The 22414-nt window shown below is 37.0% G+C and overlaps 2 protein-coding genes across 3 annotated transcripts; one reads left to right on the forward strand and one right to left on the reverse strand.

The window, feature by feature from the left end:
- The first annotated feature begins 76 nt into the window (after positions 1 to 76).
- On the forward strand, positions 77 to 18467 carry LOC101736697 (WD repeat domain phosphoinositide-interacting protein 4). Of its 2 annotated transcripts, none has more exons than XM_038015282.2 (8): positions 77 to 320; positions 2998 to 3072; positions 6770 to 6947; positions 11085 to 11259; positions 12504 to 12715; positions 13289 to 13440; positions 14278 to 14366; positions 15102 to 18467. In XM_038015282.2, the coding sequence occupies exons 1-8, from the start codon at positions 266 to 268 to the stop codon at positions 15129 to 15131; spliced, it is 966 nt and encodes a 321-aa protein (XP_037871210.1). In that variant the 5' UTR covers positions 77 to 265; the 3' UTR covers positions 15132 to 18467. The 2 variants fall into 2 exon arrangements, with proteins under 2 accessions (XP_037871210.1, XP_004922838.1); XM_004922781.5 differs by having other exon boundaries at positions 14281 to 14366.
- Positions 18468 to 18674: 207 nt separating this feature from the next.
- Positions 18675 to 19757, reverse strand: LOC101736915 (small integral membrane protein 20). Its single transcript, XM_004922782.3, has 3 exons — positions 19462 to 19757; positions 19319 to 19375; positions 18675 to 18819 (listed from the first exon to the last, which is right to left on the reverse strand). The coding sequence occupies exons 1-3, from the start codon at positions 19574 to 19576 to the stop codon at positions 18767 to 18769; spliced, it is 225 nt and encodes a 74-aa protein (XP_004922839.1). The 5' UTR covers positions 19577 to 19757; the 3' UTR covers positions 18675 to 18766.
- Between the last annotated feature and the right edge of the window lie 2657 nt (positions 19758 to 22414).

A 22414-nucleotide genomic window follows, 5' to 3' on the forward strand; every position in this document is an offset into this window, starting at 1 on the left:
CAGCAAGAAACAAAAAAGCAAGTTTAATTTCTACTAAAATGGATCGTTTGACTTATTCTGGCAGCATTAGAGAACTTGTTTGGTGCTTGCCGCTGACAACACAGTTGTTTTTGTGTCATCCGTCATCAAATCAGCTGTGTACAACACACAGGGAGCATGTAACAATAATAAATGTGCGTATTAAATTATTGAAGTGAAAATGTCCAAAGTGAAAATATTCAAAATATCAAATCAATGTTTATGATAATTTCACGGCGTCGAAGACATGGCGCGCCGGAAGAGCAGTGGCATAACGAGCTTGAGTTTCAATCAGGACCAAGGTATGCGATACTTCCTAGTTCGTCAACCTTAGGTCTTTGTTCTCAGGTGCGTCAGCGTGGAGAACGCGTGGGGTTTCGATCCGGGGTGATCGTGGACAAGGCTTTGTGTTGAATGTTTTTGAATGACCGTGTACGCGGTATAGTTATCACGGTATGATACGATGCGATGCGGACCGCGCTTTTTCCACGTGTTGTTTATATTTTTAGTAGTGCCCACGCGCTCTTTTCATTCTACGTGGTTTCACTATTATCCGCTCGTAAGATTGTTTGGCCTCGACCCACGTCCAACACTTTCGATTTGAAACGCAATTTTCATTAAACAAGTCGAATGTGGCACATGCTATTTGTTTTATACACATAAATTTTAAGAAATAATGTTGTTACACTGTAAACGCACAAAGACTGATAAATAATTACATTGTACTTGTAAGAATTTTTTTTTATTGAGAATTAAATGTTTGTACTTTATCTGGCTTTAGTTAACAATGAACAGAAGTATAATATGTAAATTAACTTTTATAGGTTTATGCCTGGAAAATTACTATAGTTTTTCTTTCTTCTAAATTATTTAATTATTCTATTCTAAATCTAGTAACTACCAGCATCTTGCTTATTTCTGCCACAAAGTAGTTATAGCATTTTGAGGGGTGGAAAACTTGTTGTTCAATGTGATTGGATATTGACATCATATTTCGAGTGGTAACATTTCCCTGGTATCTTGTTACCAATCACACCAGGTTAGCTATGAGTGTGTCTCGTATGGTATTAATTATAATTTGATGTTGTACTTAGTATGGTTGTTTAGTGTTGGTGTGTATAATGTAATAAATTAGTATTTTATACTCTGTCTCGGTGTCCATCTATTTACTTAAAGCAATGATACACATAAATGAGTCGTCTATTATCAAAGGTGGCAATCTGTGCATTTGGACAAAAAAATGTTATTGATATGTCAATACAGATTGATTTGAATATAATAGTCTCCTTCAAAGAATACGGTTCAAAACCTGCATTAAATAAAGGTTAATACTTAACCTGTTATTTATCTAAGATGTCGTTCAGAAGAGTTTTGTGACTGCCAATGGAATACAAAGTCAATAATTCGTTTTTCTGATTTACCAATAATTGTCCAAAAGTCACATTGCCGGCTTTGATAATAGTCGACTCAAATATTAGAATGACTAAAATATATTATATAATGTCTATTAATTTCAATTATTAGATTGCAAAAATACATCAATTAACTAGCGACTTCATTAAAACAAATTGGTTTTGAAAACTCGTTATGTCAAATTAACATTTTAAAATTTCATAAATCACTCGAAGCTGACCTTAGTAAATGTAATGTGCTCGGTGCCTAACCCAAAGCAGGGATATGAAATTTCATGCTTCTAACATTGGAAACAGACTTCTAGAGATATGTATTTATCTCTAATTGCGAAAAATCCTTGAATGTCCCAGGCAGGGCAGGGCTGTGGCAGGCAACACGAAAGTTATAGTTTTAAGTTGGTAGTCAAAACGAATCTGTCAGCCAATCAAGAATAGTAATTATATTCTGCTCGTTCAAACTGCTACTGACAACAAAACTCGTTTGTTTGTATTATTACAACCCTCACCTTATTCTCTTTTTACAGCATAACGATGCCTCCAATTGACACTACGCTAACTCCAAATTCGTAGGTTTACAGGAGGAGCGTTTAAACGAAAAAAGTTGATAAAATCTTTATTATTGCAGATATATTTATGGTTTTTTTGTGTAACTAGCTGATTTACTCTTGCTTCGAACCCCACAATAATGATTAATTGTAATACTTTTAACATAGTGAAGTAATTTGCGTGAAAAACGAACATTTCAAAATTTTAAGTTAGAGTAGTGTTCATTGGAGGCATCGATAAGATAAATTCAATAACCTCCAATTGCTACCTTGTGTACAAACAAGAAAGGTTCTGACATTGTCCTTATCTTCATTTATTTCTTAAATTAATTACCAGATAATGACCAGACACTATAACCGCTAATGATGGTTTGCGTAATCTGTAACCTTCATCAATAAACACAGCTCATATAAATTACACTAGTTTTGCCGGATAAGATGTAGACAACTTAGTTGAGTCATCTAGGATATTGATTTGTTTCTTTTTCACAGATCACGACATACATAGTTTCTTTAAGATCAACTCCTTGTATTTTAGTTCTAAGTATTGCGGTAGTGAGTGAACCAATACAGATTGGTACCAGAATCCTGATTTTATCTTCTGTATAGCAAAACCTATTCTGGCTATTAATTTAGGATGCCTGGATAAGATTAGAGTGTTATAAAAAGTTTTTTTTATATACATAAGTATTCGTAAATACTTATATTCAATAAGAATGGATTACGCCATTGCATTGTATATATTTTTGCACTAGTCTTAAAAACTATATGAACCACTAAGTGCTTATTATTAGTTAGTGCCCCTGACTGCTGGGTTGACAGTTGTGGGTTCAATTCCCACAAGTCACCCATAAATGTGACGAACAGGTTAGTGAGCCCTTCATCTGAGTGCTTAGTACATCTATAAGCACATAATTAAACGTATTTCAGTGTCTGTTTCCCATAGTATAGGCAATTCTAATTTGGGGCCAATTGTGGTTTATCTGTCCTCGGGTCGTTGACTTATAATTTGTAATTTGCAGGCTGTTTCACATGCTGTCTGAAGACTGGCCTGCGTGTCTATAATGTGGAGCCCCTGGTCGAGAAGGCGCATTACAGTAAGTATTATCCTACCCCTAAATCATATTATATACTGATGGTAGGACCTCTTGTGAGTCCGCGCGGGTAGGTACCACCACCCTGCTTATATCTGCCGTGAAGCAGTAATGCGTTTCGGTTTGAAGGGTGGGGCAGCCGTTGTAACTATACTGAGATCTTAGAACTTTTATCAAGGTGGGTGGCGCAGGGTACGCTGTAGACGTCTATGGGCTCCAGTAACCGCTTAACACCAGATGGGCTGTGAGCTCGTCCACCCATCTAAGCAATAAAAAGATAATATTATAAAGTATATCGAGGGGAGAAAGGCTATTTGGTTTAAGCGACATTTTTACAACTTTACAGGAGGGCCATTTAAATTTATAATTTGGAAAAAATATCATAACAATATAAACTTCATTAGCTATTTAAATGGAGTAAACTTAATTGAAGTTCAATTAAAAATATCGGACAGTTGATACTAATACCATATAAAATGCGCCTTTAATTACAAAGATATGTAAACGTCGCGTATTAAGTGAAATCACGCTTAAATCAAATAGCCAAATCGGTAGGCAGCGACTTGGCTCTGCCCCTGGCATTGCTGAAGTCCATGGGCGACGGTAACCACTCACCACAAGGGCAAAAAAAAAAAAGAAGCCTTCACCCCTCAAATAATGGTATATGTGACGTGTGTAATACTTGGGTTAAAAATGTTAAAGTTTTAACTTTTATATCGAATTCATTGCGAATAGCACACGTTGTTCCGTTGTTCATACGTTTGTAACGCACTCGCGTGCTTATTTTTAGCGTTTAGTTAGACTTGACCTAAAAAAAATTAACCAAGACCAAATTGGGCCTAGTGCCAATTACGGAGACACGGATTCGTTAAAAAATTGAAAAGCGTTGTTCTGTTATATGCGAATTTTGTTCGAGAGCTTAGAAGGAGATATTAATGTTGCACTTTTAGTAGTGGAATTCATTTTTTACACTTCTCCCCACTTCGATAAAGCGGCACGATACGAGAACCCTCTCATCGTGGCCGCCGGTAACTACATTCCCGATCCTGCGGACAGAATGGAAAGCAGTCGACGTCGCCCCAAGCACGTCATATCGGATCCTCCCGATCCACTAACGGTGCTTCTAGGTACCTCAAGCACCGGTCATCGTAAATTAGCCCTTAGACACAGCCCACTGAGTTTCTCGCCGGATCTTTTCAGTGGGTCGCGTTCCCGATCCGGTGGTTTCTTCTGCGAAGCACGGCTCTTGCTAGGGTTCGTGTTAGCAACGTCATCAAGTTTGAGCCCCGTGAGCTCACCTATTAGTTAAGGCGACACTGATATAGCCTCAAGGCTATCAGCTTAGGTAGGAAAAAAAAACACTTCTCCCGGTTACCGTCCTCGCCGAACCCGTCGCTTGGGACGAAGAGCCCGAGTAGATTAACGCATAGACATAGCCCACTGAGGTTCTCGCCGGTTCTTCCCAGTGGGTCGCGTTTTCGATCGCGAATAAAAAGCGTGGGGTGCATGGTATCAGTAGTTATAAATATTTTATGAACAGATATGAGTAGAAGAAGGGTTATTTTGATAATATCCTGAAAAGCAACCCACGCTTTTTTTTAACAATAAAATAATTTTTTCTTACACTATGTTTAATTCAAATTTATTTTCTATTTTTTAGTTGGATTTTCTGTAAAAGCGTATTTTGTTAGTTTTTTTAAACTATTATTTAATTACCATATAACGTTTGATATAATCAACGCGTCACATAAAGTCAAACCGCACATTGTTCTGATTCAATCATCGGACTTATTATTATGCAGCGTGCGTACGAATTCAGGAAGGTCGCTATTGTATAAATATTCAAACGTATTTTCTTGTTTCGTTACTCGTTCAATTACTTGAAAACTAAAACGTAATAGCTTTTAATATGTTAAGACCGCAATTAAAATAGTGACGTTTTAATTCAAATACACAACAAAGAACACTCGTTAGTTGAGCTTCAAACAAAGCCGGTGTCCGTAGAGTCGCTGTTTAAATAATTAAAATATTATACCATACCGTACCGTACCTACCATACCATACCGTACCTTACCTTACCTTACCTTACCATACCTTACTTTATTTCACCTCGCCATTTTTTGCTCTTTTAGGCAGACTAGCATACGGCTCAACTATCGGTGTCACTGACTTGGTGAGTGGTTACCATCGCCCATGGACGTCACCAATGCTAGGGACAGAGCCAAGCCGCTGCATACCGTTGAATACTTAAAGTAGTCACAACGTTACAAATGCAGACATGTGAGTTGTCGTCTTGTCGCGTTGGTAATAAATACCACTACCCGGGTAACCGTACTCGTCGAACTCAACAAAGAGTTCGACGTGCAACCCAACCCATGAATCAGCTCGCTGAGTTTCTCGCCGGATCTCCTCAGCGGGTCGCGATTCCGATCCGGTAGTAGTTTCATTCGCGAAGCAGCTGCTCTTGAGTTGTTAGGTCTCCTTCGGAGGCGCTCGGGCAGCTGTTAGCAAATCCCACCCCTCCTGGCTCTGAGCCTTTGCTCGCCCACCTGTCCTGGTGAAACTAGAAAGGCCTCCGGACCACCAGTAGTTCTTCAATCCTAAAAAAATAAAATAAAATACCACTGTGATGAAGTGGATTTTAATTTTTTTACATCAATCCCATTAATTACGTTTAAATCACAATCTAAATAGCGATTACCCTATCTTGGTTGTGTACAGAAGACGTCTGTGTGAATAATGCATCAACACGATAAAGCCAAATATATGTTCACGCTGTTAATGGCGTAGCGTCTTTATATCACATTGAGAGAATTTATTTCGATTTAGTATATGTAGTACTTATGGTAGAATAATAATTGTAAATAGGCATGCTTTAACAAAAATCGACTTCAAATAGAAAAAAAAAGAAGATATTCCAAAACAAATTAATATACACTAAAAACAATAATCATCGAAATCGGTTGGCCTGATATTGAGTTATACATCTATTTATCGCGCACGTACTTAATGCAAATTTAAGACTTATATGGTTATCTCATGGAAACCATTATCAAAACTGGACTAAATTGAACATTGGACCAAAAGGAAAGCGTCAGCTTTCTAATAAAAAAAGAATCATCAAAATCGATTCACGCAGTCAAAAGCTATGAGGTGACAAACATAAAAAAAAACATACAAACACAGTCGAATTGAGAACCTCCTCCTTTTTTGAAGTCGGTTAATAAATGAAGACCAGTGGACTGATGAATACATAAGTAACTTTTTATAAGTATATGTCGGAGCAAAGTCGTCACTATTTAACTAACTAAATGTAGTTAAAGTTAGCTGTTTTAATGTTACGCAGGTCAACAGTTTTTTACGACGGTATTCAAGAGAATTCATGACAAAGTTAACCCCACTTTCTACTTTAAATACGAGTGACGGTTGTCGCACAAAATGCGCACTGAGTTTCTCGCCGGATCTTCTCAATGGGTCGCGTTTCCGATCCGGTGGTAGATTCTTCGAAGCACGGTTCTTGCTAGGGTTCGTGTTAGCAACGTCGTCAGATTAGAGCCCTGCGAGCTCACCTACTAGGTAAGGTTACGTTAAAATCGCCTCTTAAGGCTATCAGCTTAGTAGGGAAAAAAAGGTGACGCGTTTTCCAAAGATCATCGACGAATTTATGTACAGTAAGTTCTCATTTCTTAACTACCCTCAGGCAAAGAGGAGCTGGGCGAGGTGTCCCTATGCGAGATGGTGTTCCGCACCAACTGGCTGCTCGTGGTGAAAGCTCGGAAGCCGTACAGCCTCCTCCTGCTGGACGACCAGCAACGTGCCTTCAAGGCTGAGGTGGTCTTCAAGTCGCCGATACGAGCGTTGCGGGCCAGGAAGGATAAGTACGTTGCGAAATGTTATTAATTTATTAGAAAACCAAACCACCTTAAATCATTACAAGAATACAGAGAAAAAAAAATGGCGCCATGATTTTGTAGGTCTGTATTGACCATCGCTTGGCGATTGAGAAGCAGCGGTGTCGTCGTCTGCTGCAGTAGATAATACGAAATAACCATTGATATATAAAAACCCAAGATGCACAGTCTCATACAAAATTAGCACTCGAAACTGACCCCAAACACTCACCAATTATATCTACGTAGTTAGAGTTCTATAAACATATCTTTTGCATATTCAACCTTACGCGCATTGTTTTAAGTTGTTAATACTAAGCAGTGTACAATAAATAACCAATCAAATTTTACGACCGAAGTTAGCCGGCAGGACAGGACATGGTGTGAAGACGAATATTTGTATATTTTTTTATTATAAGACATTTAGTTAGTATTTTAAGAGTTAGTTCAATTGTGTTCTATACCCATAATTATACTTTTATGTGATCGATTTAATTTAATTTTATTTATTTATCTTTTTTTAATACATCAATGGAAATAACTAATGAATAATCACGATACAGAATTATTGTACAAGCAAACGGCTTGCGATTAGGTTTGTGAGCGCCAATCAAAACTTGACCTTCGCGGTCCGTAATTCGCTAACTAGGCACTGGAAGACGGTCAGTGTCATCCTTTTTGGGTTGCAATGTTGTTGTTGTTCGCGTAATTCGGTAGCTGACTGATACAGTCTATTAATTCAAATAGGATTAGTGAATAGCATAATTAATCAATAAATACAGGGTGTTTAAATTTGAATGAAACTAAAACTCGCAATATATTCATCTAAAGTAAACAGAAAAAAATATGTTCGTTTACAAAAACTAGTATTCGTCCAGTTTTGGTCGAAATTCGACCATAACCTCTCACATTCAAGATTCCGATTCATTTAATGTATTAATAGAAATTATAATACATATATCAAAGCTTATACGTATTTTAGTGTAGGACCCGTAGAAAATCTATCAAAATCGCTGCAGTTGTTTGGTTTTTAAATCGACTTAAAAAAATGTTTTTTTAGGCAAAAGGATGTCACGTATTACGCTTTTCTTTTGTAAGACGGTAACCTAGGAATGGCTTCATGTAATTTATCCTCTTTTAAAAAAAAAAAATACAAATCGACAACCCATAAACAATACGTCTAGACTTTTACATGAATATTTAAATACGATATTTCCGATTAGATAACGACGACCTTCACCTAATACCCTGTATTGAATACACGTCGTACTCTATCAGTCAAATTGTACTAAAAGCACTGGCTTAAAAAAATGCGTAGCCGTTTTAGTATCGTGCTGATAAGCAGACGGGTCACAGCCTAAGCGACTCCCAGTCTGTAGACATCACATATGAGGACATCAGCGCAAAAGTGGCCACAAATTTTTTATATTCAAACTTATTTGATGTATATTGGTATTTATTTAGAATATAATAAACTAGCTGACCCCGCAGAGTTCGTAGTGCCTCAACCGATAAATAAATACCTAAACTTTTGTATAAAGTAAACTTAAAACAAATAAAAAGAATTCGTCCGACGTAGAAAAGATCAAAGGAAAAACAAAATTGTTATTTTTATTTAATTACGAGCATTTTCATATTTATTCACCTTTTAAACCTTCTCTAGACTTCCACAAATAATTCGAGACCAAAATTAGCCAAATCGGTCCAGCCGATCTGGAGTTTTAGCGAGACTAACGAACAGCAATTCATTTATATATATATATAGATTTTGATGCAAAACCGGCCTATCCATAGTTTCACCCGTAGATCACAGATAGCATTGTAAACATTATTTTTGCGCGTATTGTTTGTTTGTTTACTCAAATTCAAATTCATGAAAATTCAAACCTGATTGCCTCCATACTAACTATGGTAATCTTAGGCCACTTTTGCGCTGACGGCCTCATATGTAATGACATTCAAACTTTATACCCTGAGATATATCCTTCGCGGTAAGAGCGTTTATAGTCGTCGTGGCCTAAAGGATAAGACGTCCGGTGCATTCGTGTTGAAGCAATGCACCGGTGTTCGAATCCCGCAGGCGGGTACCAATTTTTCTAATGAAATATGTACTCAACAAATGTTCACGATTGACTTCCACGGTGAAGGAATAACATCGTGTAATAAAAATCAAACCCGCAAAATTATAATTTGCGTAATTACTGGTGGTAGGACCTCTTGTGAGTCCGCGCGGATAGGTACCACCGCCCTGCTTGTTTCTGCCGTGAAGCAGTAATGCGTTTCGGTTTGAAGGGTGGGGTAGCCGTTGTAACTATACTGAGACTTTAGAACTTGTATCTCAAGGTGGGTGGCGCGTCTACGTTGTAGATGTCTATGGGCTCCAGTAACCACTTAACATCAGGTGGGCTGTGAGCTCGTCCACCCATCTAAGCAATAAAAAAAAAAAAAAAAAAAAAAAGAGCGGCATTTTCCCGTGCGGGAATTACTGCCTTATAAAAGAACTATGTAGTTAGGGTAAGGGATAAAACAAGAATTGGGGAAAAAAGCCTGCAAAATTATTTCTGGATCTATGTTTCCACATAGTTCAGTACTTGAGGCATGGTAAGTTACAGATGTTTTAATCTAAGCGTTTGATTCGATCGTTCTAATCGGTCTCCGACCAGGCAATACGTCCTAGAATTCTGTGCACGCACGTGGTCCTTGGTTCTTAAAACTTGATCACTATTTTGTCGTCGTCGTGGTCTAAAGGATAAGACGCCCGGTGTATTTGTATGTAGCGATGCAACGGTGTTCGAATCCCGCAGGCACCCGCCTGCCACCAATTTTTCTAATGAAATAATTAGGTACCTACTTAACAAATGCTCACGATTGACTCCCACGGTGAAGGAATAACATCGTGTAATAAAAATCAAACCCGCAAAATTATAATACGTAATTACTAGTGGTAGGCCTGCCTATTTTTGCCGTGAAGCAGTAATGCGTTTCGGTTTGAAGGGTGGGGCAACCGTTGTAACTATTCTGAAACCTTAGAATCTTAAAGTCGGTGGCGGCACTTACGTTGTAGATGTCTATGGGCTCCGGTAACCACTTAACTCCAGATGGGCTGTAAGCTCGTCCACCCACCCATCCAAGCAATTATAGCATGAATATTACAAAAAGTTAAGTTTTTTATTTTTTACACAGTTCGCCAGCTTAAATTGTTGTGATGGTTGTAGCAACTACAACTTATTTTATACAAACAATGGATTTACCACGAAACAATTAATTATATTTAGCTTAATATTCAAAACAAATATTTCAGTGAATTTTATACGACTCCCAAGTAATTTATTTTACATTTATTCTTCGATCAACAATAGTAACATTAACCCATCTAGGCAATAAAATAACGCAGAACTGAATTTGTTCTTCGTTGATTGCAATAAGAATAAAAATTATAAAAAAACTTCAGAGGTGTCAAGGGACACCCGGATTGAACGAAATTCCTTTCGATTAATTAGTGAAGGAATTGTAATTTTTTTTAAGTTATAATAATAAATTACGGCATTATGAAGAAGAAAAAAACAATACTATGAACTAAATTACTATTGTTGAAACGCTATCTCGAGAAACTGTACTCATTACGCGGACCAATCGGATACGAGCAATGTCACGCGATAAGCGTCTACACGTTGATTGGTCAAAATGACGGATCTAAAAAGTGTCGTGACAACTTTTCGTAAGAATTTTTTCCGTCTAGTCCCCTTTCACAACGCGCGACAAGGAACTTCGTTCCAAAAATAAATAACAATAAAAAAGTGTGTGTGTGTGCAAGTCACACACGGTAAAAGTGAAACTTATAAATAAGATAGATAGATGTAGATATACTGACTATCCCACTACACAGGAGCATACATATGGAAAATGTTTAGTAGACGATAGGGGGGATGCTACGAAGAGTCGCACAAAGAGGAGACCGAGAACGTCTAATGTGTTCTATCTCATTCTCTCGCCGGCTGAATCCTATACGTTTATGTGTTTGTGTCTCTATGGACTTATTTTTTCGTTTTATCGAGTTTGAAATCACAACGATTCTAAAGAAGTTTCACTTCAAAAAGATAGTCACAGTAGAGCTGTGCGTTTCAGGGTGGCCGTTGTCCTGACGTCCAGCGTACAGGTGTTGGCGTTGCCGACGTTCCAGCGGGTCGCGTTGCTGCGGACGCCGTCCTCCGCGAGGCCGCTGTGCGCCATCGCCACGGAACCCAACGCGACGCAGATACTGGCCGCGCCCGCGCACCGCACCGGATCCCTGCAGTTGCTCGTATGTCCTAAACGAATTAGCTTGCCACTGAGAGAGAGAGAGAGAGAGGGAGAGAGAGTGACAGAGTATGCTTTATCTATATACTAGCGACCCGCCCTCGCTTCGCTCCAGAAACTTTAATTTATTATTGATTTCTCCACTATTTAATGGATTTTTTTGTACATATAAACCTTCCTCTTCAATCACTCTATCTATTAAAAAAAACCGCATTAAAATCCGTTGCGTAGTTTTAAAGATTTAAGCATACGTAGGAATGTAGGGACAGGACAGAGAAAGCGACTTTGTTTTATACTATGTAGTGATAATATATGAAAATGAATTGCTGTTCGTTAGTCTCGCTAAAACTCTAGAACGGCTGGACCGATTTGGCTAATTTTGGTCTTGAATTATTTGTGGAAGTCCAGAGAAGGTTTATAAGGTAGATAAATATGAAAATGCTCGGAATTAAATAAAAATAACAATTTTGTTTTTCCTTTGATGTGTCCCCCGTCGGACGGGTTCCTTTTGTTTGTTTTAAGTTTATTTTATACAAAAGTGTAGGTCTTTTGTTTATCGATTGAGGCACTGTGAAGTCTGCCGGGTCAGCTAGTCGTAAACAAAAAAAAATATGCAAAACATTCAAAACAAAAAGGGTCAATAGGCGATCTTATCGGTAAGACCGATCTCTTCCAGACAATCATCAGTTGGACAAGAGTCACTGTGAAATAAATTAAACGCGGTGTGTCTATCTATTGAAATATGTATATTATGTATGTATACGCCCACACACACATTAACATATATTAAAAGTGTATGTAAATGAGCGTGAATGAATTGGCGTTTTTTTTGTTTTGGTTTTGACTTCTCTGAACGACCTCACGGCTCACCTGGTGTCGAGTGATCACCAAAGCCCATAGATCTACATAGATTTAAGAAGAGCGGAAGAGAGGCCGTCCCAGAAAAACTTGGCGTCGCTCAGTAGAGTAGGAGGAAAAATTACGGATTTCCTGGGTTTTTTTTTATTGCTGAGATGAGGAGACGAGCTGGTGTTAAGTGGTTACTGGAGCCCATAGACATTTACAACGGCTGCCCCACCCTTCAAACCGAAACGCATTACTGCTTCACGGCCGAAATAGGTAGGGTGGTACCTACCCGCGCGGACTCACAAGAGATCCTACCACCAGTCAAAATTGGGCTTGGCCCGAACGGTAGCTAGGCCCATCGGTGGTCGTTCAACGTGCTAAGAGCTGTGTGCGGTACGGTAGGACGTGTCGAGCGTGCACCGCGACGGCGGCTCCAGCGCGCCCAGCGTGGTGCGCTGCCACCGCTCGGCGCTGGTGTGCGTGTGCGTCAGCGGCAGTGGCACCCGGCTCGCCACGGCGTCCGCGCGCGGCACCCTGGTCCGCCTCTGGGACGCCGTCTCCAGGCAGCTACTGCACGAGCTCAGGCGGGGCTCCGACTACGCTGACGTCTACTGGTGAGTCCTTTGTAATCGAATCATTAGTACGTAGCAGAGGACGGTCTAGTCAATGGTAGTTGTGGCTTAAGAATTTCATTTAACACGTTGACTGCTGTGTAGGTCACCGGTGCCCTACGCGGCGCACTGAAGTAATTATGTCGATTTCTCTCTTCGATCTTCTTACTAAGGTGCCAGAATTTTCACAATTTCTATGCTGAATCATGGATAATGGAAAACCTACCTACTCATATTGTGATCAAGTTCCGATTTTTTTCTCATGTGTGCATGTGTTAATTTCTGAAGACAGTGTTTTGTCTTAATCCGGTGACACGAAAGATTATTCATTTGTCTTTGACTTTAACACTATTGCATCTTTTGACTAACAATCAGTTCCTTTTAATATCGTAAGCTAGTCGTGGAAGCTACAAATTGGGGGTACTCGTAAAGTACACCCTGTATAGAACTGGTTTTATCTGTTCATTGCCACCGCCGGCTGATCGGCTTACGGATCATCAGTACTTAACCGGTCGCCGATGGACAGCGGCAAGGTTAAAGCCAAGCGACTGCCTACCTCGTTGATTATTGTTCCAGTATAAGTCTGAGCGCTCAGGGCGGGCGCGCGGTGTGTGTGTCGGACAAGGGCACGGTGCACGTGTGGGCGCGCGGGACGCACGTGGCCGCCGCGCGGGCGCCGCCCGACACGCGCGCCCTCTGCGCCCTCACCGACGACAACAGCGCTGTCGGTCAGTACCGCATCACACTACTGCACGGCACTACCGCATTACACTACCGTACCACACTACCGCATTACACTACCGTACCGCACTACCGCATTACACTACCGAACCGCACTCTCGCGTCACACTACCGCATTACATTACCGTACCGCACTCCGGCATCACACTATCGCATCACTATTGTTACTGGTGAATGTCTTGTGAGTTCGCCCGGGTACAACCACCTTTGGGGGTTTAACGACGAAGGAAAGATCTTCCAACGAGCCGGTGATGTTGCTCAGTAGACTCGACGACCCGAATGTTGTTGTTCGGGACTTGTATATACAATCAAATATCTTGTGTTATGTGATGATTACTACCACATACCACTGCCCTGCCTATTTCTGCCGTGAAGCAGTAACGCGTTTCGGTTTCAAGGGCGGGGCAGCTGTTATACTGCTAAAACTGAGACCTTAGAACTCATATTTCAAGGTGGGCGGCGGCATTTACGTTGTAGATGTCCATGGGCACTGGTGACCACTTATGACCAGGTTGGCCGTGAGCTCGTTCACCTTTTTCACCACACCGCAGTTCAGTGTTAAAAAAACTGTTATAGTTCGGATAACTTTGTCTTACAAAGCGCTTAGTGCGAGTTTTTTAACTTTCTCGATAGCGTAAAAGTTAACTTAAATTAGTATGGATTTGGAACGTTTGCTTACGTTTGCCGCTAGAGGCGCTACAAGTTAGATTAACTTTTACGCTATCGAGAACGTTAAAAAAACTCGCACTAAGCACACACAGATCTAGGAATGTATGGAAGCGGCATTTTGTCTGCTTGACGTCTCTAGTTTTATTTTGTTTCAGTAGTGATATGCGAAGACGGCACCTTCCACAAGTTCACGTTTGCTGCGGAAGGAAACTGTCATCGGTCCGACTTTGAATATTTCTTGCAGGTAATCATCGTCAATTGCATTAACTTTTTTTTCTAATCGAAATATATCGAAGTCGTCGTAGCCTAAAGGATAAGACGTCCGGTGCATTCGTATGTAGCGATGCACCGGTGTTCGATTCCCGCAGGCGGGTACCAATTTTTCTAATGAAATACGTACTTAACAAATGTTCACGATTGACTTCAACGGTGAAGGAATAACATCGTGTTATAAAAATAGAACCCGTAAAATTATAATTTGCGTAATTACTGGTGATAGGACCTCTTGTGAGTCCGCACGGGTAGGTACCACCACCCTGCCTATTCCTGCCTTGATTCAGTAATGCGTTTCAGTTTGAAGGGTGGGGCAGCCGTTGTAACTTATACTTGAGACCATAGCACTTATATCTCAAGGTGGGTGGTGCATTTTCATTGTAGATGTCTATGGGCTCCAGTAACCACTAACACCAGGTGGGCTGTGAGCTCGTCCATATTTACTGATTGATATTTGCGTGATTGTGAATGGAAGCGATTTTTTTCTAATCTGCCGACCGTGACAGATCATCTTACGGCTCGATATTTGGTTAATGTTAACCGTCGCCTGTGGACATCAGCAAAATCGTGCCCCGTCTGCAATAAACAACATAACCGATTTCAAGCGTAAATGACATAGTCTGACCAGATTTCGTTTGTACTTGAACTAATTTTTACTAGTTTTACTTAATTTTAGTTTTATTGTGAGTAATTGAACATATTTCAGGTTGGAGACGACGACGAATTCCTACAATGATGACTGCTGCACAATAAAATTCACTTTATTCGAACTTTAATAGTGTTACAAGTGAATTAAAAAAGAAATATACAAAAACACAAAAAAAAAACAATCGTATGAAATGTGATCGTAATAAATAAATAAACATGCAAACGTCTTTTACAAATTGCAAACGTTAAATTTGACTAAGTAAGTGTCGAATAGTAACGCATGTTAAAATAATAAAGAGTGATAATACTTGTGTAAATTAGGTTTTAAGGAAATTCTAAAATTGAAGAAAACTCGTTGGCGCGGTTTGAAAGAAAAAAAAAAAGCAATTTTTGACGTGAATTCGAAATTTTCGTTATATTTTTTCAGAATTTTTCGTTCGTCAATGTCGCGAATGATTTAAAATATGTTAGTTTGTAAGGAAATTCTAAAATTGAAGTCGTTAATGCGGTTTGATAAAATAAATCAAAAACTTTTTTTACGTGATTTCGAAATTTTCGTAATAATTTTTCATATTTTTTTCGTGCGTAAATGTCGCGAACGGTATGTTAGTTTTTATGGAAATTCTAAAATTGAAAACAATGGCGTGATATGAATGAAGAAAAAAAATCCATTTTTGACGTATTTCGCAATTTTTGTAATGTTTTCGCGCGTCAAGTTCTAGTGATAAATAAGTTTTTATGAAAATTCTAAAATTGAAAAGGTTTTAGCGCGGATTAACAAAAAAATTATATTGACGTGTGTATGTAATTTCGAAATTTTCGTAATATTTTGTCGCGCGTAAATCTCTAGTGGTAACGTAACCTCTAAAGGAAATGCTAAAATTGAAAATGGCGGGGGATTGATAAAACAATATCCCCTTGATTTCGAAATTTTTATAAAATACTTTTTTATGATTTTTCGCGCGCAAATTTTGTAGTGTGAGTGAGCTAGGTATATCAATAAGTCATATTAAGTTAGAATAACCTCGCAGTTCGGATCAAAGTTGCATGGATAGTTATTTTTACAACTGAAACAGAAGTTGTTTCGTTGAATGAGCAAGCAAGATTATGCGAGTCATTTTATAATCATGTTAGACGAATAGCAGTAATATTATAGCGTAGTCACAATCTAAAGGCTCTTTGAAATAAAACAATACTTAAATGTGCTATTATAATAAGGTTTGCATGCGTAGAATTTCTATTAAAATAAATGTGAATTTTTAAATGCAAAAGACAGGGCACCAATTGCATTTTTACGTATGTATTTTTTTTAGAAATTGTATTTTTTTTAGTTTTATTAACTTATAGTTTTATTGATCGATGCTCGTAAACGCATATAACATGACAAATTTACTTAAAAAAAAGTTTAAGTAACAAATTCCACGATATTAAATTACGAACAGCGTTATAGAACTAGTAAGAAGGTAAAAAAAAAACTTTATTTACGTCCAAAGTCAATCAGGTGATATCAACCAAACACAATTTGTTGTGATGTCTTCATATATTATGTACTAAAGAAATATTATTTAACATTATAATATATCATGTTAAAATAGAAGTAAATTATTAATATTTGTATTGAATGTATTGAGGCTGGGTTAAGTTTGAGTGGTGGAGCTTAGTATAGCCGCGACCTCCGACCAGAGCAGACCTGTTGTATGAATCAGCTCAGAAAATATTATCATTATTGTATCAAAAAAAAAATGCATGAATGTTTATTTTTTCTTGTGTTGTATTACGTTTAGTAAATTACACGATTAAAGGAAAGGAATTTGTGTAGTTTTTATTAAAATATGAACCGTAAACCTAAATTGCTATTTGTATTGTATATTTCATTCCCTTTTTTACTTTTTTATTTATTTATTCAAAAATATATATTGTCTTTCTAGTTTGTTTAATATATTTCCATTAGAAAAAATATTGTAATTTATACTCTTCACCTCGTTTACATAGAATATATAATAATATATATTTAGAACATTTTAAAATGTATATTTCAGATAGTTTTTTTTTAATACTGATTTCCGAAGGTACTTACAATATGAGTATATATTTCAACTGTCTAAAGGTGTCCTCCATTTATAAATTTCGGCCAAAAAAGAATAAGAATTTGTAAAATTAATAATATAATTTGTTTTGAAAAATGTAGATGTGATCAATAAATCAATAAGTACCTTTGAAAACGCTCAATAATAATAATAATAATAGTAAATGGTTTTCAATAAACAAATTTAAATAAATTAAATACTAGATACACTGAACTGGCACTCAATTTTACATAGCATAGAATAATGTAATAGAAAAATGTCCTTTCTTTAAGCACATTTTAATTATCAGATGGTGTAGATTAGTAAATTTTAAACTACCTACACTTTATCTTCTTATCATTAAATAAAATGTCAATTTTTACATCGAACCTTCGAATATTTCCAACTAATCAGAGTGAAAGAAAAAAATGTAGAAATTATCTTAATAATGTTTGATAGCATCCAATTCCAAATTTTACAAAGACTTCTAATACAATATATATTTAGAAAAATTAAATAAGATCATCTCATTAGTTGTACATAATGCGTTAACACTGCCTAGTTCTTGTAGTACTTATTACGGCTCGCTTATGCCTCATATTAACTTGGTCGATTTTACATTGGAAAAAGGTAACAAAAAAACTTGGAATTGAACTTGAAATTGAGCTCGAAATTAGAATACAAAAATAGTACAAAGTATGTATATATGTAATAGCTGTTTATTATTAAACTGTTCAAAATTCAAAATTTATGTAACGGTTTAGACTAAAACAAATTTAACTATAACGAGGTTTGATAGGTAACGAGTGTGGAGTTGCAAAAATATACAACTCCACAGAAGAACCTTTTAAAATTTCAATTTTGGAAAAAATATCATAACAAGAAAACTTCTTTATATATTTGAATGGGGTAAACATAATTGATGTCCAATTAAAAACATCAAATTGTTGATACTAATAACAAATAAAACGGGCCTTTAATTACAAAGAAAAGCGTTGCGTATTAAGCATTTTAATGTATTAATGTTGCTTAAATTAAATATCCTTTCACCACTCGACATGGTTTCAAAAGGTACAACTAGAATGTAAGTAACGATGCATCCATAGACCAAATTAATATGAGGCAGCTTGCTTATATTTCCACAATATTTACTTACGGCGATATTGAACTATTCGTGTACGATATTCGCTTACAGTATAGTTTATGGAAAAAATCACATGTAAATATCTCGACGGATATGACAAAATTAAATATTTTTATATAAAAGTGCTCCACTGTTTTATAAGGCTTTAAAGTATTTGAAATTCGGCGAATATATCGCGCTATTTGCAATTTCGAAATTAAATATCTATACACTGTGTTATGTTTTATTACTTTTCTAAATATACACCAAATCGGATGATTAACATCTAGATAGATTCTTCCTCAATCTAGACAGATAGATGAGATCCATTGTACAATACAATTAAGATCTATGGGATCTAGATATCATCTGCCGAAGAAGCAGAATCTACAACATACTACAAGAATCGAAAGTACAAAAATAATAATGAAAAATCTTAAAAGATATATTAACTCAATTTTATTGTTTGAAAGCTTTTTATTTACAATACTAATTAATAAAGTCAATCTGACAACTACCTAAGGTGAATTTGTATCAATCATGCTCCGGTTTCTTTCGTTCGAATGGATCGGACCATACTTTCATATCTGTAAAGACAGAGTACATTTTCAATGTTTTTCATCTTCTGTTTTCTTTTTTAGATTGGATGAGCTCACAGCCCACCTGGTGTTAATTGGTTACCGGAGCCAATAGACATCTACAACATAAACGCTGCTACCCACCTCTGTCAACCATGTCAAATATAACTAACTATACCACTAAGTTTATCATTCACAACTTTGCAGTTACTGGTTTAGTTGTTTATATATGTGATTGGAGCTCACATGCACAATATATGCTTAAAAATCACTATAAGCTTATTCTTTTTTATAAAGTTAGTTACCACTTTAATTACTATACAATTGAGATAAACAACTAAGTCCCACAGTTAATTACAACGTCCATGTGTTATCTGAGGGTTCCGGTAAGCACTCACCACCAGTTGGGTCGTGAGCTCATTCATCCATCTATACAATAAATACAAAGTTTCTAATTATATTTCAACTCTATTACTAAAGTTTCCATGGCAATAGCTTTTAAACTTACTTCCAGGTTGGATGTCTTCTTGTCGTATGTTTTTTCTAGCTTCTTTTTGAATCTGTTCTGAAATTAAATTGAACAACAGCCAAGTTAAGAAACAAAGTAGTGAAAAATGAAGAAATCGTAATACCAGTAATTTATTATCTTACTGTATTCAGAGACATCGATCATCGGACTTATTGCTATCGGATAAAGAGTTAATCCTAATAAACCAATAAAACCGCCGATAAAAGCTGTGTAACGCCAACCACGAAATATAGCCATTTCAAAATTTTATTTTCATGAAATGTGTACAGACATTCAGAATTATGAGTTTTATCGATTTTGATAATTTGTATTTCGACTATAACCATATAACAAATAATATCCTGAACTTATATTATTGATAACCAGCTGATTTTCAAATGACATTTTTTTTTTTTATTATTGTCCACTAAGAGTAGTAAAAGAAATATTTCTCATACAGCCTAAGCTAAATTTTTTGGAGTGGGAGATAAATAATGTTACCTAAACCAAAAATTATTTTATTAGAATTATGTAAAATATTACAAATTTACTGGAACTTCAATTGATTTTTCTAAAGAACTGGGAAAGTATCCGCAACAATTCCACAACTTTCGGGTGATCAGTCCGATTGCCCGTGTCATTGATATTGATATGAGTTTCTGTATCATCCTCCACGTCGCTTATTTTTTTCTTTTGCGCTCTAGTAATTACTGTTAACAATACTGAGTTAATACATTTTAATTCGTCCGAGTTTGTTGGTAACCTAGACAATGCATCCGATACGCAGTTATCTTTTCCTTTAATTTAAGTGATATTAAAATTGTATTGTTCTAATGTTAATCTATGTTTTAGCAATCTACTTGACGGATTTTTATTCCAAACAAATATATTACATAACGGTTTATGGTCAGTTATAATTGTGATTTTTTTACCAAAAAGATATGGCCTAAAGTACTTTATTCCCCACAATTGTATGCATTTCGACAAATACCAAACAACCATTAAGAAAATACTAGTTTACTGAAATAAGGTCTAAAACGCCTCGCTATTTTCCTTACAGTAGTCTAAGACATACCTAGACTTCTTTATCGTACGCATTAACTTCAATTTAGTGTAGGAAAGAGATCAAAATATATTTAGGGTGTAATAATACATATAACAAAATGTCCGCTGTGAACGTATCAAATACCACGCTACAATAACACGCTCTGATCAATAAATAGTACCTCAGGATGTCGCAAATTTACCAGAGACCAGTCCAGATACATCCTATTTCCTATGAATAGCTGTGTTTAAGAGGCTTGTATAGTCCAGTCATTAAAAGGGGTTGATCTCGGAAAATCGACCTACCCAGTATATTACCACATGAAAACCTGTATTTTGGCATCCTAAAACTATTCTACAAATTCACATATAATTGGATAGCCGCAAGTTTTAAAATCAGGGATCAAGGGTACAAAGTCGATTTTTTTCACATTTTTTGCAAATATATCGTTTTCTATGGGTTTTACGCTGTTTGTATTTATTGTTAATATTGTAGAGAATTAAATTCTCCACAACTTTTCTATTTGACATTTTTTTAAACTCTGTAATCAGAATATGAACATTAGAATTATTTTGTAATATTGTAATGGTAGCACCTAAGTTCAAAGTTGCTAATTTTAAGTTTGGCGCTTGGCAACTCTCTCTTCCGTTTCAGCCATATAGGCCTGTGCATGGCAAGTTTTTATTTTATTAATTTAAATTACATTAAATTAATAAAATAAGAATAAACGCAAATATTCAATATACGAGCCTGTATTTTATTTATACCTAGTCAGGTCATAAATTCTGTCACATGTTTAATGTAAAATAATTGAAACAAGTTTATTCATTATGTAACCATTCATATACCAAAATGAACTTAACAAAACATAGATTCTTATGACACTAAAGTTTATTCAAAATGACCTCCGTGATTTTGAATACAGGCCTTCAATCTGCGCGGCCAGTCGTCTATCGCAGCACGAACGAGGTCCATGTCAATATCGGCGGCTGCCTTAATCAAGGATGTCTTGAGTGACTCCAAATTGGGATGAGGCTTTGAGCACGCCTTTTCCTCCAAGTGTTGCCATATCTTGTAATCTAACGGATTCAAATCTGGACTGGAGGAGGGCCAGTCTTCGTGCCGGATGAAGTCGATTTCACGCGCCGCCAGCCAGTCTTGTGTGCTCTTCGCTCTATGAGCTGGCGCCGAATCTAGTTGGAATACCCAGTACCTGTTATTGAACATGGTATGAGAAACAGGTTCCACAAGGTTCGTCAGGACTGTATTTTGATACACAACTGCATTCGTTTTTACACCTTTCTCACAAAAATGTACCTCTGTTAGGCCCCAATAAGAAACTCCCAACCATACCATGAGCGAGGATGGAAAATGACCTCGTTGGACACGCGGAATACGGTTGCTCGCTTCTTCACTACTGTGTGCGTACACCTTATCATTTTGTTTGTTGTAGCTCTCTTCTACGGTAAAAATTTTTTCATCCGAAAAAAGAATTTCCCCATATTTTTTTCCCGCGTACCGCTTCAACAAAGCGCGGCATCTCTTCAGTCTCAGGTCCATTAGACGAGCATTCAAACGATGTCCTGTTTTTCTTCGATATGCCCGAAGCCCTAAGTCTTCATTTAACACCCTTTTCACCGTGGTTCTGCTTAATCCCATCTGAAGGGCCAACAGTTTCTGCTTAAGTTTGGGATTTCTTTGAATTCGCGCCTTCACAGCTTTTATCACTGCTGGAGTCCTAACAGACCGAGGGCGACCACTTCTTGACCTGTCATCTACACTAGAGTCTTCATTGTATCGTTTGATGGTACGACAAACGAATCGTTTGGTTATATTCAAAATTTTCAGTATGTTAAAAATTTGAATTGGCGCGTAACCGCAACGATGCAACGCAATAACTGCAACACGGTCTTCTTTAAGCGTCCACTCCATATTTAAAAATGAGTAAAATTCTAAAAGTATACATTTTTATTTTCATGAACAATTCGAAATTCGAATTCAATAAACTTTTTTGTGGCCAGCATTCTAAAAGAAAAGTTTTTACTGTGTGA

Source organism: Bombyx mori, chromosome 14 (assembly GCF_030269925.1).
Source record: "Bombyx mori chromosome 14, ASM3026992v2".
NCBI classification, from domain to species: Eukaryota; Metazoa; Arthropoda; class Insecta; order Lepidoptera; family Bombycidae; genus Bombyx; species Bombyx mori.

Coding starts and splice junctions, on each gene's coding strand:
- LOC101736697 (XM_038015282.2), top strand. CDS start 266: ATGGCGCGCCGGAAGAGCAGTGGCATAACGAGCTTGAGTTTCAATCAG. Junction 3,073..6,769: donor GGTCGAGAAGGCGCATTACA/GTAAGTATTATC, acceptor AACTACCCTCAG/GCAAAGAGGAGCTGGGCGAG. Junction 12,716..13,288: donor GACTACGCTGACGTCTACTG/GTGAGTCCTTTG, acceptor TTATTGTTCCAG/TATAAGTCTGAGCGCTCAGG.
- LOC101736915 (XM_004922782.3), bottom strand. CDS start 19,576: ATGGCTATATTTCGTGGTTGGCGTTACACAGCTTTTATCGGCGGTTTT. Junction 19,376..19,461: donor GATCGATGTCTCTGAATACA/GTAAGATAATAA, acceptor ATTTAATTTCAG/AACAGATTCAAAAAGAAGCT. Junction 18,820..19,318: donor AGAAGACATCCAACCTGGAA/GTAAGTTTAAAA, acceptor CTGTCTTTACAG/ATATGAAAGTATGGTCCGAT.